Raw genomic sequence first — 20,556 nt, forward strand, 5'->3', positions numbered from 1 at the left:
CAGGACAACAATCTGCCAAGGTTCCATGTGAGAGAATAGTGACTCTGGTTGGGATAACCTGCCAGAAGGGCTGAACCCTGAGCTGCCTTCTTTCACCTCCTCACCATCAAGCACCTTCAGCTCCTCAGCACATTTTCCAGCAGTTTTAGAGCAAATTCTGAATCGTGGTAGATGGAGAGCTCATGAATATTTATGGCTTGTCCCAGTGCCATAGCAGGTCAGGGTGGTTGATCCAGAACACCTCAACCAACACATATGTGACATCTCAACCAGCACTTCCAGAAGGGGTGTGGAGGGGACAGGGATGCTATAAGGAGGGTGAAGACACTCCATGTGGGTCTTTTGGTCCAGCAGACCATCTGCCTGGGGCATGGCCTGCAGGGAGGTGAGTGGCCCAGACCCAGCAGGCAGCATGGGGAGCAGTGGGGATTTCACCCTCTGCATGCAGCACACGTTGCTGGAGTCTTCAGCAGTGCTTCAGCAGCTATCAGATCTCTTAATGGGCACTGGTCCCTCGGGCCAGGCAAACAACCAGCTCTCTCAGGTCATTTACCAGACAGCCCAGGATGCTTTCAGACCATTCCTGACCAGGACATAATTAAGTGGGTTCCTATTTGTATTCGCCCAAGCTCCTCTTGTCTGCAAGTGCTCATTAGTCACAATCCCAGCCAGACAGCGTTTGCAGCTCAGTATTAAGCCCCAAGGTCCAGCTCAGCTCAACAACTGGCAGTGAGGTATCCCCCAGCCTTGCCTGGAGGCAGTTTGTTGCACTGGACATTAGGTACCAAACCCAGGAAGCCACAGAGGTGCTTGAACCGTGGCTGAAATCCATTGACATGGTGGACATAGCCCTAAATCCTCCTCAGATCTCAGCAGCCTGAGTGTCTGCTCAGAAGTGACCTCCCTCTCTCCCGGAGGAGATGCATGCCCAGGGTTTCCCACCCCTCACAATTCCTTGGTTCTGGGAGCCTGCAATGACTTTCCAAGGTAACACACTCCCTGCAGTGTGCAGGAGGGAGGGAGCAGCTCCCTGGGGGTCTGGCAGAGCAGAGAGGAGAGGAGATACCTGCAGAGGGAGAGGTGAGAGTCTCCTGGAGGCCGAGCAGAGGAGGGAGAGGGTGGGACTGGAGGTGGAGAAGGCTTCCTGGCCTGTTGGTCTGACAGGTGACATTCATTCCCTGACACATGGCCTGTGTCCCACCTACCTCTGGCATCTTGACTCGTCCCTCCTGGAAGGAGCAGGAGCTGGGGTCGTGTGTGCACACGTGGCGGTACTTGCACCAGTGACACCGGTAAGGGCTCTCCACACATGACAAGCACCTGCAGATTGGAGAGAAAGAGCAGTCACCTGGCCAGCCAGGTCCCACCAGCCAACAGGACAGACCTGGAAGTTGACAGTGTTTCTCAGACGGAAATACAGCCTGGAAAACTCGGGTTGTCATCATTAGCAGGAGACCACAACCTTTCCACTGCCACAACAGCAGCAGGTCACAGGATGGTGCTGGACCTGCCTGAGCTGGTTGTCACTGGGATCACAAGTGTCTCATACAAATGAGATCATTCACATTGCATTCTGGAAGGGTTCAACACACATGTGGATGTGGCACTTGAGGACATGGGTTAGGGGTGAACATAGCGGTGGTGCTGAATGATGGTTGGACTTGGTGATCTGAGAGGTCTTTTCCAGCCTGAATGATTCTATGATCCTGCAGGCTCTGAAGTACCTGGAGAGGACTTGGGAAAGTATACATTTTCCTTCCCTTTATGTGCCACTGAGGTTTTAATGGGCAGGAGAGAAAAATCTGCCTCCAGTGGAGCTTGGCTGAGCCCAACAGGAAGCCAGACACCCTCTCCCCTGCCTCTGTGAAATCTCTCTCAACTCCAATCCACTCTGAGCTCTGGTACAGCAAGTTATTCTTCAAATTGGTAACAAGTGCTTGCTCTGATACATCAAATTAAAAATGGATAGTGTATTATAGTTTGTCAAGTAAGAAACCAAAACATGCCATAAATATTTAACACCCCCATCGCTCCTCTCTCCCCCCCCACACTTGCTTTCTGACACTGTTTGTCAAAGCAGCAGGAACATGGAAATAGGATTTGCCTTTCCTTGTGAATAGCTGAGCTGCAGTAATTATCTGCTCTTGGCACTTCTGCTGGCTCAGTGGTGGGGACAAAACTGCTCAGCCTTGCTCAGGGCTGGAACAACCTGCTGCAAGAGCATCTTTCTGCAGGGAAGGTGCAGATCTGCTCCGGTGGGGCAGCTCCTGAGCAGCTCTGGGTGGCAGCTAAACCCCAGAAAAATAAGCAGCAAGGCAGGAAAGGAGCTCCCAGCTTGGGACAGATGGTCTTGAGGGATCAGCTGGGTGTTCCCTGCTCAGTTCACCTCATGAAGGACCCAAAAACTCTTTCCAGACTGGAGGCTCCAAGCCCATGTTAACCAGCTGGGGCAGGCTCCTACTGGTGGGACTGGCAGTATGGATGAAGGTTGGAGGGTATGTATGAGCAGGATCCAACCATCCACAAAAAAACTGCTTAATAGGAAGATGAGGGACCATGTGCTGAGGGCATGACTCGGTTTTGACTCCATTCTGTGGCAAACTGTCCCTAATGTGATGCTCTACCTCCAGAACAAATCATCACTGTACATCTCCTCAGGATGGAGCCCACTGTGCTGGCTATCACCCTGTGACCCTGACCCCTGGTCACCTCCACACCTAACCAGCTTCCTGAGGGACACATGCCATCAGCAGCGGGTTCTGTGGCAGATCCAGGGGTGGAATGCAAAACAGGCACCAAAGGAAATGAACATACGAGTTGTGGACGCTGCAGTTGTAGAAGACAAAGCTGGTGCTGGCAAAGGTCATCCCTGTCTCCTTGGACTTGAGCTGAAGCTGGACAATGTGATGGTCTCCTGGGGGAAAATCAGACACATTAGTGTGTGAGAACAGGCCTAGTTAAGCCCTGTTGGCCATGCCACCACCATGAACCTGGAGCTGTCCCACAGCACCTTGGCTGGTCTACCCTCAATAGATGTAGAAAGTGCAATAAAATCCTTCTAGACCTCAGTTCTCCAAGAGGTACATCTCCCCCTCTTATGGTGTTGGGGTGATGGAGTATGTCTTCACCAGTGGAAATCATTGTAAGTGGGAGCAGAGACTGGGCTGGATGATGACAACAGGTCTAGACATAACCTCACTAGCTGCAAAAATATGGTGACTGAACTCATGAAGGAGGAAGGCTAAGCTCAAAGGATGAGTGCAGATGTCTGGAATCTGAAGGACATTAAAACAGAGTATCATCCTTAAAATTCTTCCCTGCTGCTGGGCCATTTGATGTTCCCAGAAGGAAGGGCCTGGGGACTTTCTTCCATGTCCATCCCCCTCAGCCTTTGGCTGCAAAGAACTCTCAGTGTGAATAAGAGACATCCATGAGCCACAGCACTTCCAGAAGGATCCACAGAAGACACATCTGCAGCAAAGTTTGCACCTCAGCTCTTACACACCATCTCCTCATTCCCTTTCCCACTGTTCCCATGCTGGGCAACCAACACCTACCTCTTCCCACAACACCAAACCCACCATTCAGAGCCCAAGGCTGTGGGTAATCAGTGGGTGCAGTAATTGCAGCAGTTTGGTGGGGAAGGGACCCAAGTTGAATTCAAGACTTACCTGGGTGGCCCTTTCTCCTCTATTTTCACAAGGGCAGGTAGTGATAGGTCAAGGGGGAAGGGTTTTAAACTAAGAGGGGAGATTGGGAAGGAATTCCTGGCTGGGAGGTGCTGAGACACTGGCACAGGTTGTCCAGAGAAGCTGTGGCTGCTCCATCCCTGGGAGTGTCCAAGACAAGGTTGGATGGGGCTGGTGGAAGGTGTCCCTGCCCAGGGCAGGAGGTTGGAACTAGATCATCTCTAAGGTCCTTTCCAACTCAAACCACTTTAGGATTCTATTGTTTTCCTCCTCACCTGGAAGATTCATTAACCACTCAGGCCAGAGCACACTCTTGGCAATCCACTGCAGTGTGCACCCACCTCCAGGCTCACCTCCTCACTCACACACCCTCACAGATGCACACACAGACCACACACTTCACCAAACACATTTTGCTGCCAGTGCTCAGCTCTGCTGCCCATCTGCTGCTACAGGCTGTGACTGCTCTGGAAACCACATGCTATTTAACCACTTTGCCAGCGTCTTGCATCTATTTTACAACAGGCTGTGAGGATGGGATGGTCCCAGGGATCTGACATGTGACACAGCCACACATCCTTTGGTTCAAATCCAGCCTCTGGCACTGTGCATGGAGGACTTGGTCTTTGCAGAGGTGTGTGGAGCAGCAGCTGGTGAAGTTGCTCCAAGCTGCACGTGCACAGCTTCTCTGAGAGCCACACTGCACATAAATCTCTCTCTCTTGTCCTGCCTCCAGCTTCCACTGCTATTTTTGCTTGCTGGTTGATTATAGCCTGGCCTGGGACAGATGTCCATACCAAGAAAAGAGTTTCTGGCATCTATCTTGCTAGACAAACATGACTGATAACTCGGCAGGACCTGCAAAAAGGTAACAGCCTTCTGGGGGCTTCTTTTGGGACACAGTGGAGAGTACATGCTGCTGTGTGCAGCTTGAGGAGAGCAGAAATGATGCTGACAGCTCATGTCACTTCATTTTCTGTGCTCTGAGGATCCTCAGTGGCCACTACAGTACATTTTCACAAGAAGCCAAGGACAAAACTTGGCAGCATCCTCTCTGCGTCTCCTGGGGTGAGCAACAGTGTTGAGGTTTTCATAGTAAGTCCTTGCAAAGAGCCACAGGTGCTCTTGAAATTGCCTAGAAAGTTTGTTAGAAAGGGGAAACAAAGGGCAGGACGTTGTGGATGGAGGGTGCATCCCTGGGGAGAAGGTATTGCTCTGTGCTGGACTACTTTAGGACAGAGAGAGAGCAGCAAGTCTGGAACAGCTGGAGGCAGTAAATCCTGGGGAGTCCTAAACCTGGGAGGAGCACGATGAAATTACAGACAGGATCATTCAGGTCTGCAGGATTTTCTGGCTGCTGCACATGATTAGATGTGTTGAGAGCATGTACAGCCTCATTCCCTGGGTTGTATAACACCAGCCTGGGCAAAAGGTGAGGGAATATCCCACATCCAACTCTTGGCTTTGCTAGATATATGCAACTGCCACTCGGTGGCAGCCTGAAAACACATCTTGTCACATATCCAGGCACCTGAGTGCAGGTCCTGCTGCTGCAGCTCAAAGCACACACAGCTCATGCCACAACGTGCTGCTGTGCAGCTCCACCAGCATCCCACCTGCTCCAGTGCTTCCCACACCCTGTGCTCAGGCTCCCATGGGCCAGACCCTGGGAGAAGGCAGGAGAGACACGGGGATGTGGGGTGAGGGTGGGAGGGAGAATTGGTGCAGGAGGAGGAGCTGTGGGATGCTCACCGTTCTCTGTGATGATCTGGGGCACCTCCTTGGCAGCTGGTGAGATGCATTGGATCTGACTGCCCACCACCAAGCCATCCATCTCAGAAAGGTCCTCAAAGGTGCAATTCACTCCTGCTGACAGCTCAGGGACGTTGTAAGTCTCCAAGACCAGCTGCAAGCAAAGATGGAGGGAGGGAGAGAAGATGGGGGGGGGGAAAGAAGAGAGAACACTAAGCTAAACAACAGAGCTGGATCAGCAGGAGAGAATTACACTGGAGAGGTTGGACAAAGAGCCTCTTGCTAGAGAGAGCATCCTCCTTCAACAGAAAGCAGCAACTGAGGAGAGGGACGTGTGTGTGGAGGGGAAGGGGAGGAGATGCTGATGCTGACACAGGTGGGACGTGGCTGTGCAGGGACACCTGCACTGGGGCAGTGCAGGGGAGGGAGTGCTCACTGTCTCTCATGCAAGTGTAAGGTTAGGCAGGGAGGCTTTGGAGCCAGCTGTGAAGACCAAGGGCTGTGGTTTCTGAGGAAGGTGACTGCTACTCACAAGAGGCTCTCTGCAGACTACAGAGAAACTGTAGCGCTCCAGTCTAACTCTCTACGGCCTGCTCTGCTGCTCGCCTAGCATCAGCAGGTGGGGAGCACTCTGGCACCAAATTCCTGTGTAAGGAGAGTCTAGTTACAGCCTTCAGTCCACCACAGAAAGCCTGCTGTCTCTAGAGGCACAGCAAACCTCTCCTGCCCATCCCACCAAAGACTGGCTCAGGGGACGTGCTAGGTTGGGGCTCTATATGGAAAAAAGCCATGAAGGAGGAATTCCCATGGGTTTAGAGTTCTGGCATTGCTATGTCGTTGCTTATGGTCATGGGAAAAGGAATCTTATGTTTGGTTTCCACCATGTTGGGGCTGTTCAGCCTGGAGAAGAGAAGGTTGTGTGGAGACCTGAGAGCAACCTGCCAGGAGCTGAAGGGGCTCCAGGGAAGCTGCAGAGGGATCTGTGTTAGGAGCTGCAGGGACAGGACAAGGGGTAATGGATTCGAATTGAAGGAGGGGAAATTTAGGTTAGATCCCAGGAAGAAGTTTTTGCTGTTCTGGTGGTAAGACACTGTCCCAGGTTGCCCAGGGAGGCTGTGGCTGCCCCAACCCTGGCAGTGTTTCATTCCAGCTTGGATGAGCCTTGAGCAACCTGCTCTGGTGGGAGGTGTCCCTGCCCAGGGCAGGGGTTGGGGCTGGATCATCTCTAAGCTCCATTCCAATCCCTAAAATTCTGTGATTCTATGATTCTATGTTAATTCCCTGGAGGAGCCTCATGCTGCCAACTTCCCACACCAGCTAAGGTTCTGCACCATCTCCGAGGGTCCAACCCACCAGATCACACCTGAACACAGAGAGCCATCCCAGGTTATTTCTAGCACCTGATGATGACCTAGTAGTATAAATTTGTCATTTTTGTGACCAAACACTACAGCAAACCACTGAACACAGGCACAAATGCAGATGTTCTCCTCACTTGCCTCCTCCACGAGCTGAGGCCCCATCTGAGCTGAGAGCCATTGAATGGAGACACAGGTGCATGCTGAAGTGCTATTTCCACCAGCACAAAGAACAGAGGAGGTCAGTCCAGTTGACAAAGCAGGACAGGATGAGAACATAACATGAAGCTTACTGCTCCCACACACTGTGTTTTCCTCACTCAGGAAAAGGTTGGAGCTACTTCCTCACACTAGGCACCATCAGGGAGAAATGCTGAGCAGAGAGGCCTTAGCCCTGGCTGCCAGAAAGCCTTAGTGAGAGTAGGTTCACTTTGTGGCCATGGGAATGGCAACGGGAAAGGTGATTTTTGGTCTTGGATGGGGAGAAGGAAAAAGCTTTGGTTATTAGGATGGATTTGGCACTCAGGCTAAATCCACTCTCCCTGCTCCTTGACATCCTGATGGCAATGGAGAAGGGGAAACTTCTCCTTACCAAAACTCTCTGAGCATGGATGGTGCAGAATGAAGTGCCATGCAGAAGATGACACCAATGGACAGACCAGAAGTGTTTAGCCACTAATGCCATGAGCCAATGCACACCCTGAACAGACAAAAAGTCCTACATCCCACGTGCCTGTTCTGAAGCTGCTCAAACAAGGAAAGCATGGAGCCTTCCCCCAGCAAGTAGCTCTTCTCAGAGGTCCCAGAGCAGCAGTTCTGGACTGAAACACGCATGGAAAATTTTCCAAGATCCTCCTGTTAGTGCCCAAAATGGAAAGGCTTGGCTGACCACACAGATACCTTCTCTGCCTCCATGGGTATGAGCTCAGTGTCACTGACTCTTTGCTGGAACCCAAGTGAGACTGGGTAAGGACACCACCAGCCATCTCCTGGTGTTCCCCTCCTGGTTTCCAAAAGGTTCTGTGTGGTGACTGGATCACCAGTTTATCTGGGACTGGGCTGAGATTGATGCAGATTATGGGGCACCAGTTAGATGACAGCAGCTCCTGATCCCAACAGCTCTGGGCTGACTTGCCCTGGGAGTAACCTAGAGGTAAAGGTCTTTTATTCTGTTATCATTTGCAGCTGCCCGGAGCCAGCAAGTCCCCCAGGATTTCTTCCAACATGAAAGAATCCAACAACTACTGAGAGAATAAGAAAAAGAAACCTTGAACTCCCCAAAGAACAAAGAACTTAAGATGTCTCAGATCAGTTTTGTTTGAAGCCTAGGAAAGTAAAGGCACAGCAAAGTTAAGAGGCTGAAACAAAGCAGCAATGATTGGACATGCAGGATTTGAAAGGCTGATTTCATTGCCACTAGAGAAACCCCAAGGAAGGACTCCAAAACCTGTCACCTGGGAGATGTCTGCCAGCTGCACCTTCAGCAGTTCCATTCAGACCTTTCAGGGTGTGGGACTAGTGACCAACTCATCCAGAGATGGAGTTTTTAGGGTTATCAGCTTAACTGCAGCCCAAACTAGTATGGCCAAACCCACAGAGCTCTAGCAGCCTGAATGAAATGGGTCTCTGCCTCCTTCTTGAAGCATGTTGGCATCTTACCACATAAGGTACTGCTGCCGTGGGTCAGGATGGAAACCACAAGCTCATTAGATCCTGAACAGGGATTTCTTGTCTCAAACCAAGGAAATTATCAAGGTCATTTACTCTCTTCCAGCACTCACTGTGTGGCTTCATTCGCTGCTGACTGAGAAGCTCAAGGCCATAAAGGTTAAACCTTGTGCTGTGGAAGGCCATAAGATACAGGATGAACCTCAGAAGCCTTTGGTTCCTCTGCATAGCATCCTGCCCCCCTGCTCCGCGTACTTAGCCCTGGAGCTGGAGCAGGGTGAAGTTCTTGGTGGTTTAGAAGGAGATATTTCCATCCAAGATGATGAGAACTTGGGGCTCACTGAGCTAACTCATGGTATCCATCACTTGCCCTTCTAGAATGCAATTTCTAACCATAATGTCCCTTGGCTGAGTCATAAACAAATCCCTCTCCCAGGGAAGCAAACAGCTACACTGGGTGCACACAACACTTGCATGGAGTCCCTTCTGACTTGCCCTCAGCTACTACCAGCAAACAGGAAAGCCTCTTTCCACACTTCTAGACTGGGGATAACCAAGGTCAAAACATCCTCCTGTGGCAAATCTTTCCCTGTGCCAGGAAGACTTGCTGGGGAAGTTCATGGCCTCTGGAGAACCTCTTGCATGAAAGCTGCCAGTCCTTCCCACCCCTGCTGAAGCCAGGTTGGACACAGCCAGGCCTGTCAGTCTGCGTGGGGAGCTGGGAGCAGAGGGGAGGGGTTAGCACTGCTCACCACCACGTTGTACTGGGAGACGGAGATGTTGTTGGGGTGCACGGTGAGGCGGACGCACTGCTTCATCTCCGAGGCGAATCTGCGCGGCTCGCTGGAGCGCTCGCACCGCTCCTTCCTCGTGCACCTGGGCAGAGGGGACAGGGGACACAGTCAGCACAGAGCCAGCCTGGGAGCACCAGGACAGAGCAGGGGAGCGTGGTTTAACCCCAGGGAGCAACCTAGAACCACACAGCTGCTCACACACCCCCATCAATGGGATGGGGGGGCAATCTGAAGGGATAAAAGCTCATGGGTTGAGATAAAGACAGTTTAATAGAGGAAACAAAAGCCACACACACAAGCAAAGCAAAACAAAGAATTAATTCACTGCTTCCCACAGACAGGAGGTGTTCAGCATCCCCAGGAGAGCAGGGACCATCACACGTAACGGTTCCTTGAGAAGACAAACACCATCACTCCAGATGTCCCCCCTTCCTCCTTCTTCCTCCCACCTTATATACTGAGCATGATGTCCCATGGTATGGAATATCCCTTGGGTCAGTTTGGGTCACCTGTCCCAGCTGTGTCTCCTCCCAATCTCCCATGCACCCCTACCTTCCTTGCCAGTGTGGCAGTGTGGGCAGCAGTAAAGGCCTTGGCCCCGTGTAAGCTCTGCTCAGCAATAACAAAAACACCTCTGCATTATCAACTCTGTGTTCTGCACAAATCCCAAACATAGCCTCATACTAGCCTCTATGAAGAAAGTTAACTCTACTTCAGCCCAAACCAGCACACAGGGACATGGGAGGAGCAAGTGTTGTGGATGGAAAGGGAGGTCTACAAGGAAGGTGGACATGGACTCTAAGTTAGGAGCTCTGTTGGAGTCAGAGATAGAATGAATACCCTGTGGTGTTCATTCAGCCAAAATACCCTCTGTGGGTATTTGGGCTGAGCTGTTGCAGATGTTTCTATGCTGCTGCATTTTCAAGTGCCTCTCAAGCATCACATTGTGCATCTCTTAAATAAACCTCCTCTGACCTGTGGCATTACAAGCACAGCACCCAGTGCTGACCCAGTGCGGCTGATGTAGGGGTGCTGGGAAAAAAAAAGGGCTGAGCATCTCTGCCATGCCCATCCAGCCAGGATGAGTCTGGAACCCCTGACAGCCATGGAGTCACTAAACTGCTGAGAGAGTTGGGGCTGTTCAGCCTGGAGAGGAGAAGGTTGTGTGGAGAGCTCAGAGCAACCTGCAGGAGCTGAAGGGGCTCCAGGGAAGCTGCAGAGGGATCTATGTTAGGAGCTGCAGGGACAGGACAAGGAGCAATGGGGAGAAATGGAAAGAGAGAAAGTTAGGTTAGATCTCAGGCAGAAGTTTTCCCTGTGAGATTGGTGAGACACTGGCACAGGTTGCCCAAGGAGGCTGTGGCTGCCCCAACCTTGGCACTGTTCAAAGTCAGGTTGACTAAAGCCTTGAGCAACTTGCTCTGGTGGGGTGTAGTATGCACAGTTGTACAGATGCTCTGTCTCTCTACCCACACTGCATGTACAGCATAACCTTCCCTTGGGCAAAGCCACAGCCCTGAAAACTCTCTTGTCCAAGGGCAGTGGGACACCTTAGGCAGGGATGTCCTTGCAGAGAAGCTGTGTACAGCTCATGCTTTTGGCCCAGCTGAGAATGCTGCACACCTGTGGTACCTGGAGAGGTTCTTGGGCTGCTGGTACCTCTCTGCTGGCATGGGACCACCCTCCAAGCCATTCCTCAGCAGCTGCTAAGTAGTCACTGCAGATTAAGGAGTGCCAAGGGATGAATCCTAAAAACTCTGGTGTTCCCAATTAGTGACAGTTCAGTGACAAGTGGTGGGTGCACAGGCCCACAAAGCTCACACCACCCACTAACTGTTGATGCTTTCAGTCCTGTCCTTTCATCTCACCTCTCTGGTGTAAACACAAGCCTGGCAATGTGAATTGGTAGATTTTTTTTTTTGGCCCTGTTTCCATCCAGATTTGCGTTTGCTTAGCAAAACCCACATCTGTATTTCACTCCACATGTGCTGCCAAAGCCATGGCTTCAAGGAGGTGCCTGCCTGGAAACCCACAGGGTTAATCCAAGGGGGCAGCTCCAACTGCATGCCAATTACCTCTTGCCATTAAGCTAATGTTATGGACTTGCACAGGGTGTCGTCAATGGATTTTGTTATTAGCAGTGCTATTACCCCCCATTAAAATCAGCTATAAAGACTAAGTGTGAGTGTTAAATTATTCACCCACTCCCAGACTTCAGAGCCCGAGTTGTGAGAGCACATGGGGCTGCTGGAGGGTTAGCTCCAGGATCTCCCCTCAACACCCTTGATCCCTGGAGCAGAGACTGCACCTATGCCATGGGGATTTGCAGCTGGGGATTGATGTTAACACGTGCAAAACCAACCCAATGTATGGTTAACACTAATCTTACAAAGCTTGGGATGGCCTAAAACTTCAGGGTTTGGCCTCTCTCTATTGGCTGACACTAGGTAAAATGAACACCCCAACTTCAAACTCCAATTTCTTCATGTTTCTGACAAAGTTTTGCCTTTCCAGAGGCAGGAATCACAAAGGGAGATCTCTCCCATTCTCAGCACGTTCTCAGTTTGCTTGGCAGGTCTGAGAGAGCAAGAGCAGCACTGCAGCTCCAGCTCTGCATTCCCCAGGAGCCTCCAGCCCATTAAGTCTCCTTTAGCACTGCTGCACGCTAGGTCAGGAATTTTAAATGGGCAATCTCAGGAGGGTTGGACCAACATCTTATGAGCTACTCCCCAAACCCTAAGTCCTCTCTGGTGGTGTGAAAGTCAAATGGCAAAATGCTGACCTCAGGTTTTTCCATGAAACAAATAGCCACACCAATGCCACTAAAGCTCTGGGAACTCCTCTCCTGAGAACAGCTTGGAAGGAAACCCTTTGTGGCTCGGTGTCAGAACACAAGTGCCCAAATTCTTCAAGATGACCTGTTTCCTCCTACTTATTTCCTCCAGCTGCAGCACAACAGAAATCTGTGGATTTCCTAAAATTAAACAGGATCATTTCAAGGCTATGGTTGAGCATCTAGGGATGAGGTTTGTATTCCTAATCCCACCACTGAGCAGGAAAATAACAATCCATATCTTATCTTGCTGTTTGCAGGTCATACACACTTAAGACATAGATTCATAGATTCACATTTAAGGGGTTGGGATGGAGCTTAGAGCTCACCCAGCCCCAACCCCTGCCCTGGGCAGGGACACCTCCCACCAGAGCAGGTTGCTCAAGGCTCATCCAACCTGGAATGAAACACTGCCAGGGCTGGGGCAGCCACAGCCTCCCTGGGCAACCTGGGCCAAGTAACATATAGCTTCTCAACCCAAACCCTCACTCTGTGTTAGGCTGATGTGTCTTGCAGCCTTGGTATCTGCTGCAAGGTGTGTTGCCATGCAAATAAAGAAAATGATGAAAAACCCAAGCAAACTAAGCCTGGTTTTAATAAAATGTGAAGGTTGCTGTGTCAGGCTCTCAGGAATTAGGCACCGCCAGACTGAAAGTAGCTTCTGCACTCCTAAACCTGTTCCCTGCACTGACACGCTGCAAGTCAGACTTTAATTACAGGATCACACGTTATTATTCCTTTTTGCCACGGTGACCTCAATTTTGACACTTCCTAACTTGTGACTTTGACTGTCTGACTTTTTCAATGCAATTTCTCAGTTGGAAAAGCCTCAAATACCTGTGCCTGATGCTTGAGGGTGATGATGGGGGAGGTGTGCCAAGCTGAAACAAACCCAGCTGGGCTCTGGGTCACTGGCAGGGTTCAGGGCCTTGAGTCAACATCACAGACCCTTCCTTGAGCTAGCAACATAACTCACCCCAGGGAACTGATCACAGCTGCTGCAGAAATCAAGCTAAAAGATGGAGCTGCTTGTCAGTGGGTTTGGCAGGTTTGTCCATGCAGAAGGGAGTGATGGAAGCTCTTCTCCAGAGCCTTCTGCCCATAGTTTCCCCTGTCTCCTCTTCCTTGACCACCTTATCTATCCTAAGCTGAAGCATGTGGAGCATCCTGTGGATCAACACACCACACTCTCCCAAGGTGTCTGCCCAGCACCTGAGGCTCTTCAGAGCCAAAACACGGTGCCCTGTGGTACATTACCCTGAAGGAGGAAGGATTTAGATTGGATATCAGGAAGAAATTCTTTACTCAGAGAGTGGTGAGACACTGGCCCAGGTTGCCCAGGGAGGCTGTGGCTGCCCCAACCCTGGCAGTGTTTCATTCCAGGTTGGATGAGCCTTGAGCAACCTGCTCTGGTGGGAGGTGTCCCTGCCCAGGGCAGGGGATGGGGCTGGATGATCTGTAAAGTCCATTCCAACCCCTAAATTCTATGATTCTAACAAAGAAGAATTTGCAGACACAAGTGCCTGACACAGGTGCTCAGCTGCACTCACAGCTGCTCTGTGAGAGGGAAAATGAACCATCACAACCACATCTCTTCATTCCTGTTGTCTCTGTTGGGAGTCAGAGTGTGCCCTGGGAGATTCCTGGGACTCTGCTGTGCTCTCACCTGCTGTGAGTTATGCAGACAAAACTACCTTGTACTGCCAATAGCTGCTTTGCTTTAATCCAGTGACTGTAACTCCTGCGTGTTGGGGATGTCAATATGCCGAGATGACTTTCCACTGACACACACCTTAATTCACTGCTATCCATGCTATAATTAGCTGCTGTGTAACTCCCACCCAGTGGCATCACATTACACCTAAGGCACCTGAAAGAGCATCTCCAGCTCCTGAACGGATTTGAATACGATTATGGTGCAGACAAGACACTTCTCTGTATGTCTTAACAGCAGCTGCTCTTCCATTATCAGCTGCATCCTTCACAATTCCAAGGGTCCTGCTTGGTCCAAACCATTAGTACAAACACTGAGGAGCTGTTCCTACCACTGAAGCATGAGGAATGTTATTTCCTCCTCATCTCCCATTAAGAATAAATACAGCTAACACTAACCCTCTGTTCACCATCCACTAACCAATTATTTTAATCATGTTAAATTAATACTTTGTGCTTCAGTAGTGTCTCTCATCCAAGGATCTCAGAGGGCTTTGCCTGGAGCTAATTAAACTTCATGATACCTCAGTGAGGTTGAACTAGCACCAGGCAGAGACAGGAAAGTGAGGCACAGACACGTGTGTGCTAGAAAGCAGAGCCAAGTGCAGATCTCCTGGGGATGAGATGAATAACAGAATCACAGGCTCAGTCAGGTTGGAAGGGACCACAGTGGTCATCTGGACCAACTGCCCTGCTCAACAGGGTCAGCCCAGAGCACATGGCTCAGGGTTGTGTCCAGATGGTTCTTCAATACCTCCAGTGAGGGAAAATTCACAGCCTCTCTCAGCAATCTGTTAAAGATCCTGGTCCTAGTTTTCATTAGGGACAAACTACTCCACCATCCCAGGAGCTTGGGACTTCCCTCTTTCTCACACCTTCCATGAAAGCAACTCTTAACATCACTGGTGCTAACAACTGAAATGCACTGAAAAGGCACCAGAGGTCCTTGTGCTTCACCTTTCTAGTGGCAATTCTTTTGTAAGACATGCAAACAGCTGCTAAGATCATGCAGTGAGTTCCTCTCACCCCTTGGGCTTGCAGGGTCTGAGGTGCTCAGGTGCTCCACAGACCCATCCTCAGGCCACAGGCACTTGGGGAGGGGTGGAAAGATGCTCTCCTAATTCACCCCAGCAGCCAGACCTGGTGGGCTCTGCTGGAAACCAACAAACTGACACCCTGAGCAGGCAAAAAGAACAGACACACATAGTCCTGGGGGGCAGAAAGCCAAGGAGGAGGTTTCTGGAAGTCTTATTTATAGGAGCAGCATATAGTCCTGACTGAGCCTTTCTTCTTCATACCCGTAACCGGTGAAAAGGAGAAGATTTGGATTCTGTTTTCTTTTTTTTTTTCATCATTTCCCAAGAAGGAGACTAAATATCCAACAGTTTTTTAATAGAAGACTGGTAAAAAAGTCAGTTTTCTGGCAATGGAAAAGGTTTTATCTGCAATGTCATTAATTACTAGCAAATTTCAAGACAAAAGAGCTGTGATTGGATCTGATCAGAAATTGCTACTCAGAACAGAGAGTTTGGGGGTTTTACAAATGGCAATTTGCACATTAGACAATTGTTTTATTCAGGGGGAAAAAATAATTAAAAAATGAATTCCAGAATTAAATCCCAAAGAAATGAATCGTTTTTGGAGAAGCCTCCTCAGTTTTCTTTTGCCTCCTTTGCATTGTAAGGCTCAAACTGGACAGGGAGTTGGGCTGATGGGGAAGAAGAGGGACATGAGGTATCTGTGTTTGATGGCAAAGCTGAGACAGCTCAGTGGTTTGGGTCAGCTCAGCCACGCAAAATGACACCTTTCCACCACCTCCTAACAGGGAATTTGTTAGTGTCATTGCTTTGCAAAAGGGTTCTGACATTTCAGCTTTCCCTTTCTGATTCCAAACAGTGACATTTCCCTCAGGGGATAAATTCTCTCCCTCTCTGATGGAATAACTCCAGTCACCTTTTCCTTACACCTTCCCTGCAGTGCTGGCGTGGCAGGTGGGAACCAGTGCACCTCCCATTCACACCAGCGAGGAGAGGTCACCAGGGCAGGGAGGGATATTTTGATGTGGTACAGGATTCCTGTTGGCAAACCTATTTCCATAGCATCATAGTATGTGAAGGGGTTGGAATGGAGTTTAGGGATCATCCAGTGCCAACCCCTGCCCTAGGCAGGGACACCTCCCACCAGAGCAGGTTGCTCAAGGCTCATCCAACCTGGAATGAAACACTGCCAGGGTTGGGGCAGCCACAGCCTCCCTGGGCAACCTGGGCCAGTGTCTCACCACCCTCACAGCAAAAACTTCTGCCTGAGATCTCATCTCAATTTCCCTCTCTCTTTCCATTTCTCCCCATTGCTCCTCATCCTGTCCCTGCAGTTCCTAACACAGACCCTCCCCATGGATCGGCAGCCAGGGCTGGGGACAGGAATCCGGGAACCATGGGACACAGGGATGAGTGGCTCTGAGAGGCTCTGGAGAGCCAAGCTAACCTGGTTTGAATCACCCTCATTGCTCTGGTCCCTCTTTCAGGATGTGATGCACTATGACAGCTAAGGGTTTTTATTGGGGAAGAGTTTTTGATTTCCCAGTTGGAAAGAAGGGTGAGGCAAGACCAGAGCAATTAAAAGAATCTGGGGATGGAATAAGAGGTTTGTTTTAGCCACAGTCTGACCAGCTGCAGAGCCAGCTCTGTGTCTCCTGAGGTGGCTTTAGCACAAGGAGGGAGCCAGGCTGGGGAAGGAGGGAGCAGCTGAAATTTGCCTTTCTCTCTGCTGGGAAAGCCAAAGCAATTTTCTGACTGGAGTCAGGAAAAGGAAGAAGATTCAGTCCCACTTGCATGTAAAGTTTAAGGTCAGTTTTAGCAATGTTTTGACATTTCCAGGTTCCCTCGGGGTCCTAAGAATAGGAATGCCATAAATGTCGAGACACAGACATAATTGACCTTAAACTTTCCATGGTCATGTGGCAAATAGCCTTCTCTCCCTGTCTACTCCTTCTGGCCTCCAGCTTGCCCAGAGCACAGCTGAAATGTAGCTCTCCCTGGCATCAAGGAGTTAAACTTTACCCATTGCCCAGGATAGTCCATTCAGCATGGAGAGGCTACAGGAAAAGGGACAAAGCTGAGCTGAGCTAATGCATAGGATTATTCCAGGGAAACCTGTCTTGGCAGTGAGAGGAGTTGAAGGTTTCTTAGCAAATTCATGTGCATCCAAGGAGAGAGTTGGATCCTTGTCTGCATTTTTGGGTCTAACCACAAACAGACTCATCTCTCCCAAAAAAGTGCTGTTTGGGCATCAAAGATGAGCTGGGCAAAGGGGGGAAAAGCCATTGAGTTAGTGCAGGGAGGTGCAAGCAGTGAGGTGATTAACAGGTGGATTTGGGGATCCAGAGGTCTGGGGATTCTCCCAAAGGATCTGGAGTAGCTCCAGGGAAGCTGCAGAGGGACTCTTGGGTAGGAGCTGCAGGGACAGGACAAGGAGCAATGGGGAGAAATGGAAAGAGGGAAATTGAGATGAGATCTCAGGCAGAAGTTTTTGCTGTGAGGGTGGTGAGACACTGGCCCAGGTTGCCCAGGGAGGCTGTGGCTGCCCCAACCCTGGCAGTGTTTCATTCCAGGTTGGATGAGCCTTGAGCAACCTGCTCTGGTGGGAGGTGTCCCTGCCCAGGGCAGAGGTTGGGGCTGGATGATCTCTGAGCTTCATTCCAATCCGTTAACATACTATGATACTATGAGAAAGATGTGGAAAAGGTAACTCAACAAACCTGAAATTCACTCTTGAGAGCTTTGTATCTCCCCAAGGGCAATTTTTTCAGGGACCACAAGCCACAAAAAGTTTCAGGCCACTAACTAAAGCTCACTCCCACCCCTGCTCTTCCCCATGTCCCAGCAGGACAGCCCTGGGGGGAAAAGACCAGAAGTCCATGCTCATCCTTGGGCTGCAGTTTGGGGAGGGAAACACTTCCCTGCCAAAGCTGCCTCCTGCTGCCACCATCACCCCTGTCACTTGGCCAAGCAGAGTCAGGATGCTAATTGCTCTGCCTGCTAATCTATTCTAATGCATGGTAATAGAAGCTGAGTTTCTGCCCTGATAACTCTCCCAGTTTATGCTGCAGAACGGCAATCCCACCACCCTGCCCTTATCTCTGTCCCCAGGTGGGCTCCTCCCTCCAGCCCAGCAATTGTCCAAGCCCACCCCCAGAGCCCCACGGGGCCTTGGGTGCAAGGGATTTACTCTTCCATCTCCCTCCCTCCACAGCCAGGCACTCCTCAAAGCGCATCCCTCCCCCCTGCCCTGGGGAATTTCATGCCCCTTCTCCTTCCCCTCACCCCCTCCCCAAGTTTCCAGAGCTGTGGATTGTTTGTCGCTGCTAATCTTGCCTAGGGGAGGCTGTGTTGGTCCAACCTGCTCCTCAGCCCCAGGCAGTGAACAAAGGTTCAGAGGTGGCCCCAAGGACCACCCCAGCTCAGGCATCGCTGGGATGTAGCCACGGACAAGCGATTTGTGTGTACACATGTGTGTGCCGCTGCAGGCAGATCCCTGAGGAGCGTTTTGATGGCTCATTCAAGCCTGAGATGAACAGGAGCATTTCACATGCAAATCCCTGGAAACTTGCAGCCTTTGTCCAATGAAGAATTGGAAATGGTTTGCTGGCACAGGGGGAGGAGAGTGTGGAAATGAGGGAGGGGATCTGGGGAAGATGATGTTGAAATGCACTGCTCAGCAGTACAGTAAGGTTGTGTTTCTCCATGAAGCACAGACTCATAGATTCACAGAAAGGCTTGGGTTGGAAGGGACCTGAAAGATCATCTAGTCCCATCCCCTGCCATGGGCAGGGACATCTTCATAGAATCGTGGAATGGACCTTAAAGATGATCCAGCCCCAACCCCTGCCCTGGGCAGGGACACCTCCCACCAGAGCAGGTTGCTCAAGGCTCAGCCAGCCTGGAATGAAACACTGCCAGAGCTGGGGCAGCCACAGCCTCCCTGGGCAACCTGGGCCAGTGTCTCACCACCCTCACAGGGAAGAATTCCTTCCTAATATCTAATCATAAACCATTTCCTGCTCGTAGAAACCGTGTGAAAAAGCCAACATGCATGTCCAGCATCTGGGAGGATGGATATCAACATGCCTTCATCCACTGACCCTTTCCAACCTCCTACAAGGGTCAAAGACAGAAGGAAAAGACATCTCTGAAGCTGTAGGGTCTCTGCTTTGCTGCCCCAACCATCACAGCCCTCTGACTCCTTCTGTGGCTGAACTAACCAGGCACAACTCAGTAGCTAAAGGCAGGAGGAGAACCTCAGAACACAAAATCACAAGTAGCAAGAGGAACTCCAAGCCAAAGGCACATGAACTGCAGTCAGTGCCCAGCACTGAGGTGATCCATGAGAAAGAAATCACAGGCATCTGCCTGGAATCTGCTTTTTGCCATCTGCCCATAAAAGACTGAGCTTCAAATGAAGATGGAAAAAGCCCTGAAGACTCAGCTGAAAGCTACCAGAGCAACAGAAGCTTCTGCCTCTGAGGAGGCAGGAAAAGAACTTTCCCCACCCAAAATTCACTTAGAGTCATTTGAAAGAAAATTAAAAGAGAAGAAAGGTAGAGAAAGGGAACGAGGTTGCTAGATAAGGCAAGTAATTAGTGAACAAAATGACTTTTCCCAGAGAGCATCCTATCATGGTCCTTCCTAGTCATGCTAATAATATTTGTCAGTGTCTTCCCCAGAACCTGGGCAGATAACACCTACGCTCTCCCCTGCTCCTACCTGCTCTCATCTGCAGGGGCTGAGCCAAAGGATTTCTTCAAAGGGACTCAAATTCTTTGTTCGTGGTCTGACTCAGAACATCATCCCTGAATTCTTCGTGGGAGCTTCTCTTGAGTGACTCCCAAGAAATGAATTTGGTCTTTTTCCCTGTCATTGTGATGCAGACACCAAATATCTCCTGGTGATGACTATGGGAAGTACCTGCAGCAAGGTAAAATTTGGAGTGTGCTGCTCAGGAATTGGAGCTAATCCACATCAGTGGTCCTGAGGCTTCCTCAGCAATCACTGCCATGACTGCAGGGAGACCTGGAAGTCCTAGAAAATGGGTGGGAGGGTTTGGTGCCACTTCAGCCTCATGCCTTAAAGGACAAACAGGGCAGGAAAACTGCAGACAAGGAGCACAACATGCACGTGCAGGGAGGTTTGCCAGGAGGTTGGGGAGCCACGGAAAGTACACTCTAAGGAGTCCCTCACGTTTACATCACTGCCAGGCTCAGCCAGAATGTCAGTTAATTGCTCTTCTGCTGTTAGCATCTGCTGTCCTGACTTGGGGAAGAGAGCAAACCTTGCCACAGGACAGACTGACCAGGCTTGAACACTGTTCATCCAGTCCCTCACCTCTAGAAACCCTTTGCCCCAAACAGTTTTCCCCAGGGAGGTGCAGGGCATAGAGGACCCCACTGAGCTTCTCCAACCAGACTCTCCCAACCCACTTTTGACCTTCATCACTATTTCCTTTTTCACATCACTGCTAAGCTCCTTCCTTTTCCTCCTCCTCCTGCCCACATCCATCTGCCCATGTCCCCTGGCAGCAGAGCCAACAGACAGTGACGTGTCTGGAGCTCTGGTGTTTGCTGCTGGCAGAGACAGTTCCTCCCTCTGGGTCCAAACCTTCCCCATGCTCTGCAGCAGGACAGTGCCTGAAGAAGCACAGGATAGCACAGAGAATTACATCAGGTCCCCATTCCCATGCAGACCTGGAAAGGG

The 20,556-nt window shown here is 50.5% G+C and overlaps 1 protein-coding gene across 1 annotated transcript in view; it reads right to left on the reverse strand.

Moving 5' to 3' along the window:
- LOC103798967 (plexin-A4-like) overlaps window positions 1-20,556 on the reverse strand; it is a gene marked incomplete at both ends in the record, with an annotated part of 147,928 nt that overhangs the window by 43,446 nt on the left and 83,926 nt on the right. Inside the window, 4 exons of the mRNA XM_009071257.1 lie at window positions 1,206-1,320; window positions 2,815-2,914; window positions 5,442-5,595; window positions 9,220-9,343. Coding sequence (XP_009069505.1) covers window positions 1,206-1,320; window positions 2,815-2,914; window positions 5,442-5,595; window positions 9,220-9,343 — 493 coding nt within the window. The remainder of the gene's footprint in view (window positions 1-1,205; window positions 1,321-2,814; window positions 2,915-5,441; window positions 5,596-9,219; window positions 9,344-20,556) is intronic.

The sequence above is a fragment of the Acanthisitta chloris genome, unplaced genomic scaffold (assembly GCF_000695815.1).
Source record: "Acanthisitta chloris isolate BGI_N310 unplaced genomic scaffold, ASM69581v1 scaffold1753, whole genome shotgun sequence".
Taxonomy (NCBI): Eukaryota; Metazoa; Chordata; class Aves; order Passeriformes; family Acanthisittidae; genus Acanthisitta; species Acanthisitta chloris.